Source organism: Eublepharis macularius, chromosome 5 (genome assembly GCF_028583425.1).
Source record: "Eublepharis macularius isolate TG4126 chromosome 5, MPM_Emac_v1.0, whole genome shotgun sequence".
Taxonomy (NCBI): Eukaryota; Metazoa; Chordata; class Lepidosauria; order Squamata; family Eublepharidae; genus Eublepharis; species Eublepharis macularius.
Window position 1 is genome coordinate 94896043 of NC_072794.1, and position 11057 is coordinate 94907099.

At 37.0% G+C, this 11057-nt stretch overlaps 1 protein-coding gene across 1 annotated transcript; it reads left to right on the top strand.

The window, feature by feature from the left end:
- Positions 1-688: 688 nt before the first annotated feature.
- Positions 689-1237, top strand: TMEM275 (transmembrane protein 275). The gene has a single exon (XM_054980399.1). The coding sequence runs from the start codon at positions 689-691 to the stop codon at positions 1235-1237; it is 549 nt and encodes a 182-aa protein (XP_054836374.1).
- Positions 1238-11057: the final 9820 nt, after the last annotated feature.

Below are 11057 nucleotides of genomic sequence, written 5' to 3' on the forward strand. Positions count from 1 at the left end.
ACCCACAGGAGAATGATGTAGTTTTGAAAAGCAAAGCAAAACCCTTCACAACATCTTGTGTTGTTTGCGCTGGGCAGTGGGAGAGGAGAAATTGGTGGGGAGCATACATTTCAATGTATAGCACTGAATGAGCATGAATTCTCTTTTAATCCTGAATATTGTTTAATCCTGAATATTGTTATAAATGTTTTTTAATCCTGAATATTGTTATAAATGTAATTGGAAAACATGGTGCAGAACAGGCTTTGGAACCCAGAGTGCCCTGCATCTTGGTTGTCCTGTTTTTCTTCCCTTACGGCTTAATGCAAAATTCAGAGCAATTTTTCAGCTGGCCACTGTCTCGGATGCTTCCTTTCCCCCCTGCTGCTGTACCATTACCTTCAAAAGGCCAATATGTAAATCAGTTGCCCTTATATTGGGAGAAGGGGTGGCTGGGCTACTGTGCTATACTTCTCTGATTAGAAAAAACTGGCATGTGGTTAAGACAGGCATTGGGGCAGCTCTACTGCATCCCGCAGTGGGTTGCAGTGGGTGGATAATAAAGGTAAAAAGTATGAATGAATGAATAAAAGTGAAGCTAACATGCCTTCCTGCCTTCTCTTCTTTTGCAGAAACTTAGAGCAGAAACTACTGTGGGCACCATGTATTTTCATTGAGGTCCAGGGACAGGTCTGAGATTCCAGTCAACATGTTCAGTGAAAAGAACAGCACTCCTTTGTCCCAGAAACCAAGCAAGAAAAAGACAAGACCACAAGGGCTGCCTTCCCCAGCTCTTTGCTGTGCCTGTGGGCTGTGCATCATGCTAGCAGGTATCAACATCACCCTGGTGGGAGCATTTGCTTTTGGAACATTTGTGCCTGTCAACAACCCTCCCATTGTCATTGGTCCTATCCTTTTGGTTGTGGCATTCACTTTTTTCGGGGCTTGTTGCATTTGCAGCCGAAGACCACCTGCTCATGGCACAAGAAAATCCAAACCAGGGGCCAATATTGGACTCATCAAACATGGGAACACGGCCTTTGAAATTGAAACCAGCGAGCATACAGTACAAGATACCACTGCTGTGCAACTAAGCCCAACTAACTCTCCACTGTCCTCCAGAAAGTCCACCCCTATTCATGAAAACTCCAAGACCTGCAAACTTTTTACAATGGATAGCAATGGACCAGCAGCAAAATACACAGCTGGGGGGGAATCGATACAACTGAATTTGCCCAGAGACATTGCTATGTCATAAACCAAACTGGAGAATATTGATGGGTAGCTGGGTAGCAGGCACTGTATCACGTGACCAGCCGGCTTAGCTGCATTTGCAATTCAGCAAGCATCTGGAACTCAATTTAGAGTTGGCCAGCTCATGCATTTGAATATGTTCAGAAATTTAAAGGAAAGGCATTTTAAGGGGGCAATTAGAAATCAATACATAGCTATGATGGGAAAAGCCAAACATTTGTTTGAAAGAACTGAATTTTGAGTAATGAAATTAAAATGAAAAAGACATATATAAATCAATATTGCAGATATGGGAAACTAACATATTGTTTGGGTTTCATTCATTATTTCAATAGGTTTGTGAATGATAATGTGGTGGTCAGAATTTTGTGCCGCGGTAAAGTGGAAAATTACAGACTCTGTTTTGTAGAAGGAAAGTTGGACTACAATGAACACTGATAACAAGGGAAAGAAAACTAGCTCTAGGCAATTCAGCTTTTATGAGACAGCCTTGTTTGCTTCTTTTGAATAGGTAAAATGAAGTATTTCCTTAATGCAATTAAAAATCTATCTTGCTGCTTTTGATTTGCTTCCATCTTCTCCTTTTCCCCTTTTGTATTGCTGCAGAAGTCAACAGAAATGGCATACATCAAAAAACCTACTCTATTCCCTACTCTGTTTTTCAGATTCTGTAGCTGGCAGTAGGCTCAGCTGTATTGGGGTGTGTAATAAAATTCCTAGCAAATCCATAGGAAGCTACATACAGTTGACAGAGCAGCAATATAGCATGATTTGGGAGGAAAATGTGTTGATCTAAATTTGACCCCTTCAACTTGGATACATGCTCAAGATGGAGGCACATGCAGACATGTTTTATATGGAGATGAAGCCAGTTACTGCACATAAAAAGGTCTTCGTTTTAACAAGAGCTTTTAATTAGGAAAAATTAACAAACTTGAAGTCCTTCTTATGCAACCAGTCATGTGTTTTAAGAATTATTTGTGAATAAAATAGTAGAGTCCAGTAGCACCTTTAAGAGTAACCAACTTTACTGTAGCATAAGCTTTCAAGAACCACAGTGTTCTTCGTCAGATGCATCTGTGGTTCTCGAAAGCTTATGCTACAGTAAAGTTGGTTAGTCTTAAAGGTGCTACTGGACTCTTTACTATTTTGCTACTACAGACTAACACGGTTAACTCCTCTGGATTTGTGAATAAAAATAATTCTTCTTCTTAGGAAAAGAATTCTTTGTATGTCCAACTACTGTACATCTCATCAATTTCTGTATAGGATGGTTTTCAGAGGACACACCTTAGGTTGTAAGCAGACAACAGAAGAGTGGAAAGGATAGGAAGGTTTCTTAATAATTGTTTCAGAGGAATATATTAAGTGCTGCTTGACCAGTCAAAAAGCCTCCATCCAACTCTAGGTAATGAAAATTATTCATTTTTATACTTCCAAGTATTGTCTGTCTGCAAAAAGTAAAGTATGTTGCTTGATGTATAATTGGTGGGACAACTAAACTTTTCTTGCAAGCCGCTTAATTAGTACTACTATGATAAGATGAAAGAAATACAGGAAAGATCCTTATGAAATTCTCCCTGGATAGAAGAGTGATACTGTTGTCTTAACTATCTGCCATTCTTTCATTTTTGATCTTTAGAATTTATTCAGACATGTACAGTTTGCAACAGTTTTCTGTTTGCAACCCACCCACCCCCTTCACAGGTTACCAATCCACAATATTGCACATTGAACAAAAATCTCTCTCTCTCATACTCACACACAAAGATTCAACCATATATAGTTCCAGCTTCTATGAGATTATGGGACATGAGATAAATTAAGAGCATAGATGGTGAGGGGAAGGTTGAGAGGAGGTGGAGGGCAGTTGTTAACAAATGTGGTGAGCCCTGAAGAAAAGAGAGAGAAGATAGTAAGTATATTGGGAAGAAGAAGAAACAAAATAGCAAGAATAGACTGAAAGAACAATAGAGCTAGTGAAAGACATTTAACCTCACTGTTAAGTGATCAGAAGTTGCTTGTGTGTTGGGTACATTTGTAGTGTTTGTTCTTTGCGTTGTTTATAATTACTTGTTCTGTATTTACTGTTTGAGAGAGACTGATGAAGAAATGTGTTTAAGCATCCGTTTGTCCAGAGAATGATGACAGTGTCTGTTCTTAGTTTTTACTGCTGCACATGTTTACATTGACTAAATCATAGAGCAAAAAAGAATATTAAAATGACTGTGCTTTAATGTGCATCATAGTTCCTTTCTGTCTGGTGTTTTGATCGGTGTACATATGTGCTAGTGTGCATTGGTAACCTGAAAGGGGGGAGAAAACCCCAACATGAAACCCTAACATAAGCCAGTTCTGAAATTAACATTAGAAATCTCCAAGTTAAACTGAAATTAGGGAGAGCAAAATGAGGAGCAAAGGCAACCCATGTGACCATAACAAAATTATACCTGTTCATTCTGAATATGGTTATGATAGCTTTCATATCACATTACCAGGAGATAATGACCTAGAACTTTATCCAATTAGCAGTGCCATCCTGAACTGTTACACTCAGAGTCCTTCTATGATACTTTCTTAAGACATTCATGTGGTTTATAATACCTAGCAAGTGATAACCTTTTAACCTGCAGGAACTTAATTGTTATTCAGATTTAGCATGCTAAATGCATCCTGAGTTTTACCCAGATTACACTAAAGATGTCAAATGCATATGACAATGTCTCTTTTAACAGATTAAGGCAAATTTAAAATATTAACAATTCCTTCATAGTCACCAAGACTCATAGATGTTCTTCAAATAAGACAGTCCATTTTAATGAGACCCATATTTAAGATAGATATCAACAATTACTACAGTGTGGCTGTTTAATTCTGTTTTCTTCTGAGAGTGGAAGAATTTTTAAAAACTGAAAAGAAAGGATTTGTGTAACTTTAAAAAACATCTGATTTCAAAATCTAAATATCAGGAAGGGGAGGATCTGTTTCGCAGAGTAAGCAAATTATTTAAAATTCTTTAAAAAGGGTGGTGTTTTGGGTGAGTTTTGTGCCATTTGGAAATATGTTCAATCATGTCAGTTTCATTATGTAAACAGCTTGTGGCCAGTCCTGTACAGAGTCTTTGGAGTTAACATGTCGTCATGTTCTGGTATCAGTTTCCATGTTAACAAAAGCAAGTGACTGTTTAGCACATGTTTGGTGCTGCCCTTTGGACTCTTTATGTGTAAAATAAAATTTAATCAGATATTTCTCTAGCCCTTTGCAGTCAGACCTGCACAGGCTCTTTCTTATCATCGATGTATTATGCTGTTACCTGGGCGAAGTCAGGTATACATTGGCTTTTGTGAGAAAGGTCAACATCTCCTGGACGGTTTCTGGGTATCAAAAGAATTGGAGAGCAGAGAAATTATCACTATTCACAGAATCTAACTTTAAACACTACAACTCCATCAATACCATTTACACCATGAAGAAATTTGGCCCAAAGTCTGTTTCTCTTTTGACTCACAGTTAAATCAGTGAATCACTGAAAATGTAAGAGTCTCTTGGAAGCTACTCAGACATGTTCCTTAAAGAAGGGAGTGACAGATCATATAAAGTGGAGAAACCTTTTAGGCTGGCTGGATGATTTGATGGCTCTGTTAGTTATTATTTTAACTTCTGATCCACTAGTTTGAGAACCTAACCATTTAGAGTCACACATTATTTTTGGCGGACTAATGACTTTGATTTTCTGGTCGATCATGGATGTAAAATCCAACGATAAGAACAATGTCATTGCGCGCACCAGAGAAGCCAAGTAGACCATAAAAGTGTGCAGGAGATTGCCCATAATAACCTGGTCCATGCATATCTAATTGATGAACTGTCTCTTTACCACACAGATTTGTAAAAGGTGAGTAGTGAACTCTTTTTTTTTAAAAAAAAAGTTTTTATTGGTGAGTTTGAATTTTCAAATTTGATGCATACGTTCCCTTCATATCTAATTAGTTCTGTTCCCCACCCTTTTCCTCCCCCCTCCCTATTGACTTCCAACAGCTTTCCAACCCTTACCCCCTTTTATTGCTTAATTCTATTTCACTTATATTTTCCTGCAACACATAAATCATAGTATCTCTTACTCTAAGCATATTCTAATTCTTTTATGCATATACTCTATCAAATATACTATCAATATAGTATTTGTTATATACTATACCATCCAATATAGCATAGCATGCATTGTAATATAACACAACATATATTTATCTGCAACACATAGATCATATCTCTTACTCTAAACATGTTCTAGTTCTTTTATGCATATTCTCTATCAAATATACTATCAATATAGTATTTGTTATTATCAATTTTACTTTTCCTTTGTTAAACTATATATTCTAAATCAAATTTTCTTAATCATAAAATTAGCTTAGATTGTTATAATTAGATTTCCCCCTTAATGGTAAAGTCACTTCTCTCCTCCATTTACAACACTGTTCTTTAGAAGTTCTCAAACTGCCACAGTTCTCCTTTCACATACCATTTTTTCTCTAAATATTGTTTCAATTTCCCCCAATCAGCAATATATTGTCCTAGGTCAAGATCTTTAAGCTTCCTTGTCATTTTGTCCATTTCTGCCATGTACAGCAATTTGTAAATCCATTCTTCTATGGTTGGTATTTCTTGTACTTTCCACTTCTGCGCGTACAAAAGTCTTGCCGCTGTAGTCATGTAAAATAGCAATGTTCTGTACTGCATTGGAACAACTTCCATCCCCAAGTTCAGTAGCAACAATTCTGGGTTCTTATTTATTTGAATTTGTAAAATCTCATTAATTACTTCAGTTATATCTCCCCAATATTGCTTAGCTACTTCACAAGTCCACCACATATGGTACAATGATCCTTCATGCTTTTTGCATTTCCAGCATTTGTCTGACATGTTCGTATTCCCTAGTACAATTTTCTTTGGTGTTAAGTACCATCTGTAGATCATTTTGTATACATTCTCTTTAATATCCGTACAAGTTGAAATCTTCAGTGTATTTTTCCACAGGTGTTCCCACGCCTCCATTGTTATTTCTTTATGAAAGTTTATTGCCCACTTCACCATCTGGATTTTAACTGTTTCATCCTCCGTATGCCATTTCAGAAGTAGTTTATAAATCTTAGATATTTCTTTCCTGCCTTCTTGTAGCATCACTTCTTCTAGTTCAGAATTTTCCATTCTTATACCTCCTTTTAAGCAGTCCGAGTTATAAAGATCTCTGATCTGTCTATATTGAAACCATCCATAACAAGGAGACAACTCTTCTTCTGTTTTTATTCTTAGCATTGAATGTTGTATTTGTGTTATCTCTTTGTAGGTTAGACGTTGCTGCTCATTGTCGACAGTTCTCAGATCTATTACTTCATACGGAACCACCCATGAAGGAATTCCATTTTCCATGTAAACCTTATATTTTTTCCAGACTGTGAAGAGGCTTCTCCGAATATAATGGTGCAAAAACATCGAGTCCGCTTTTACTTTATCATACCACATGTATGCATGCCATCCAAATATTTTTTTATGTCCCTCCAAGGCCAGCAATTTACGATTTTTTAACGTTATCCAATCTTTTAACCATACCAGGCATATTGCTTCATAATATAGTCTTATAATGGGCAGTTGCAAGCCACCTCTTTCCTTCGCATCCTGTAATACTTTCATTTTCAAGCGTGGTTTCTTGCCTGCCCACACAAAGTCTGAAATTTTCCTTTGCCATTTATCAAACTGTTTTGAGTCTTGAATAATTGGAATTGTTTGCAGCAAGAACATCACTCGTGGTAAAACATTCATCTTTACTGCTGCTATTCTTCCCAACCATGATCAATTCAATTTATTCCATTTTATCAAGTCTCTCTCTATTTGTATCCACAGTTTATCATAGTTGTTTTTAAATAAATCTATATTTTTCGCAGTCAGTTCAATACCCAGATATTTTACTTTATTAGTTACCTCACAGTCCGTTACCACCGTTAGTTCTTGTTGCTTCTGTTTAGTCATATTCTTGCATAATATTTTTCACTTCTTTTTATTCACATAAAATCCAGCTAGATCCCCAAACTGCTTTATTTTCTCTATTACCTTTGGCATGTTTTCAATTGGATCTTCTACTATTAACAGTATGTCATCCGCAAATGCTCTGACCTTGTAGGAAAATTCCTTTATTTTTATACCTTGGATTGTATCATCCTCTCGTATTTGAACCCTCAATATTTCCAAAACCAGAATAAACAACAATGGAGACAGAGGGCAACCCTGCCTTGTTCCTTTGCTTATTTTCAATTTTTTAGTTAAGTCCTCATTCACTACAATTGCTGCACTTTGGTCTCTGTAAATTTCTCTGACCGCTTGTATGAACCTTTCTCTCATTTGCAGCTTTTCCATAGTGGCAAACATAAAGTCCCAGTTCAAATTATCAAATGCTTTTTCTGCATCCACGAAAAAGAAACCAACTTCCCTATCACAATGCTTGTCATAATATTCAATAGCGTTTATTACTGTCCTTAAATTGTCTTTGATTTGACTGTTAGGTAAAAATCCTGCCTGTTCCTCTGCAATGAATTCCACCAGCCATCCTTTTATTCTCCCTGCCAAAACTTTTGCAAATATTTTATAGTCATTGTTCAATAACGAAATTGGCCTATAATTTTTAACATTAGTCAAGTCCAGTCCATCTTTCGGAATCAGTGATATGTTAGCTTAATTCCATGAATCAGGAATTTTTTGGCCTTGCATAGTTTCATTCATTACCTCTCTCAGAAAAGGTGCCAATTCGTTAGCCATCACTTTATAGAACTTTGCTGTTAGTCCATCCGGTCCCAGTGCTTTCCCCAATTTCGTTGATTGGATGGCCTCTTTTATTTCTTCCTCTGTCACTTCTCTGTTTAATTTTTCTTTCCATTCCTCCGACATCGTTGGTGATTTCATTTTCTCCAGGTATTCCTCTATTGAACCCCTATTCACGTCTTTTTTCTGGTACAATTTTGCATAAAATTTATAGAAGGCTTTACTGATGGCTGTTTGGTCCAATAATATTCTATCTTCCTCTCGGATTTTAATTATAGTTTTCTTCTCTTTTTTCTTTTTCAATTGCCAAGCTAAGTATTTGCCAGGTTTATTTGCGCCTTCAAATATTTTTTGGTTCATTTTTTTCAAGTTCCACTCCAATTCTTTGTTGTTCATTGCCATCAATTGCTCCTGTAATATTTTTATATCCTGATATATTCGCTTCTTCCCTGGTCTTTTCTTAAGTTGCATCTCTTTGGCTTTAATTTTTTCCATTATTTCCTTTCTTTTTTCTTCTTTTCTCCTTCTATCTCTTCCGTTTAAGTCCATCAGTATTCCTCTAATTACCGCTTTGTAGGTGTCCTATACCTTGTAAGTTGACACATCCTTATTTATGTTGCATTGTATAAAGAACTTGGTCTCCTTTCGCAGCAACGCCATATTGTCTTCTATCTGCAGCAAGTCTTCATTTATCCTCCATCCTCTTTTTTTGATATTTTTTCCAAATCTCCACATAATTGGGTTATGATCTGAGCTTACTTTAGGCATAATCTCCACATCTCTAGTCCACAACGTCAATTCTTTGGAAGCCCAGATCATATCAATTCTTGATAGTGTAAAATGTCTTGCAGAGTAAAAAGTATATTGTCTATTTTTAGGATTTTGTCTCCTCCATACATCATCCAGACTTTCTTGCTCTTTGATCGCAAAAAAAGACTTTGGCAAAAGTCCTCTTTTTTTCTGTGCAATTTTAGATTTCTTGTCTTCTTCCAAGCTTGTAACTCCATTAAAGTTGCCCGCCATAATTATTTGATCATAAGTCAACTCTTCTAGTTGTCCTTGCAAGTCCTTAAAAAAGCTTTCTTTTGCACCGTTCGGTGCATAAATTCCAATCACCAAAATCTTTTTTGAGTTCCAAATTATTTCCACCGCTAGATATCTGGCTTCTACATCGCTTAAAACTAGTTTTGGCTGCAGCTCCTCCTTTATGTACAGTGCAACTCCTCTCTTCTTCTTTTTGGAGGCAGCTGCAAATTCATTTCCCAGTTTTGCCAATTTTAAATACTTTAAGTCCTGTTTTCTAATATGTGTCTCTTACAAGCATACTATATTACATTTTTGTTTTAGAAGCCAATGGAAAATAGCCTTACGTTTACAAGGTGAATTTAGTCCATTTACATTCCAAGATATAATTTTACACTCCATGGTTACATTCTTGTACTTTTTGGTAAGTCCTTTTCATTGTCCCTAATAAAAACTTCCATCTCATGGCCAGATCTAATGTTCTTCCTTGTTCCACCAAATTCAAATGCCAATCCTTCTGGTATTTCCCATCTATATCTAATTTTCAAGTCCTTAACATTTGGACCAGCTCTCTGTATTTTTTCCGCTCCACCAACACCGATCTGGGCAATTCTTTCATGATTCTCACCACCTTCCCATCGACTTCTAATGGTTCTTGGAATTGTATTGTCGAAGGCTTTCACGGCCGGAGAACGATGGTTGTTGTGGGTTTTCCGGGCTGTATTGCCGTGGTCTTGGCATTGTAGTTCCTGACGTTTCGCCAGCAGCTGTGGCTGGCATCTTCCTGGAATTCCATCTTCTTGGAATTCCATCTTCTTGGAATTGTTTGCTTACTATTGTCTCTCTTATACTTCTGGTCGTAAATTGCACAATCATATCTCTTGGTAACTTCCTCTGTGCTGCAAATTTTGAATTAATTCTTTATGCCACGTCCAGGAGAGCTGCAATCTCTTCTTCCTCTCTTCCCAGGTAGCCTGCCAAAATTTCTGAAATCTGTTCTTGGGCTGATTTTTCTGTAATCTCCAGAATTCCGTGCATTCTAAGTTGTTTTTCCATTTGTTTACATTCAGCTACGGCCATTCTTCCCTTCATTCCTCTCATCTCTGTTCTCTGCACGTCTGCTAAAGTGTCAACTGTATTCTCTACAACATTTACTCTCTGCTGTGTAGCTTGCAGTTCGTTCTGTACTTGATCAATTTTCTTTGTGAGTTCTGCCATCTCCGATTTGAGTGTCTCTTTAAAATCTTTAAAGTTCTCTTGCATCATTTCTTTAAGCTCTTTATTTCCTTCTGAAACTTTTTTGTCCAAGTTTTCCAGCGCAGTTTGCCATTCCTTCTTTGACATCGTGGGGCTAGATCTACCTCGCTCCCACGAGTCCGCTCTTTTCCTCAACTCCGTGGCGCTAATTTACTCCTTTCTGTTAATTTTAAATGTCTCAATTGCTTATTTTTTAAAAGTTAATGCTTACACGGTCCAAAATGTCGGGCGTCTTTTCTCTATGGTTTTATATTGAAGTAATCGCCCTTACCCTCATCCAAGATGGCCTACTTCTGTTTTCTTTGAAGCCACAGCTTTGCCCTTCTTCAAAATGGCGGCTTTCTACTTCTGCTTTTAGCAAACTGCTTCTCACTGATCTCTCTATGATTTTGACACACTTCCTGTTCCTCCTTTCTTCACAGCAGTTCTCGCGATGTTAAAACTTTCTCACAGTTCGTTATCTCCTCTTAGCCGCAGGTATGTAAACAATAATCAGTTTTCCGCATTTATTTCTCTTTATAATGTCACTTTTTTAAAGATTTAACTTGCCGGAATTCTCTCCTATATATAACAAGTCCCTTGCAGTTTTTAAATCGTCTTTATCTCTTTACTCCTTTTTATAATCTGTCCCGTACTGAGAGATAGCAATCTTTACCTTCTTAGACATTTCTCTTGGGTTGTAATCACTGCTTCAATTATCCGATCAATTCCAATTCCCTCTCTGGTTTACT

What these genes read in the sequence shown, in the direction of transcription:
- TMEM275 (XM_054980399.1), top strand. Translation starts at nt 689, where the DNA reads ATGTTCAGTGAAAAGAACAGCACTCCTTTGTCCCAGAAACCAAGCAAG.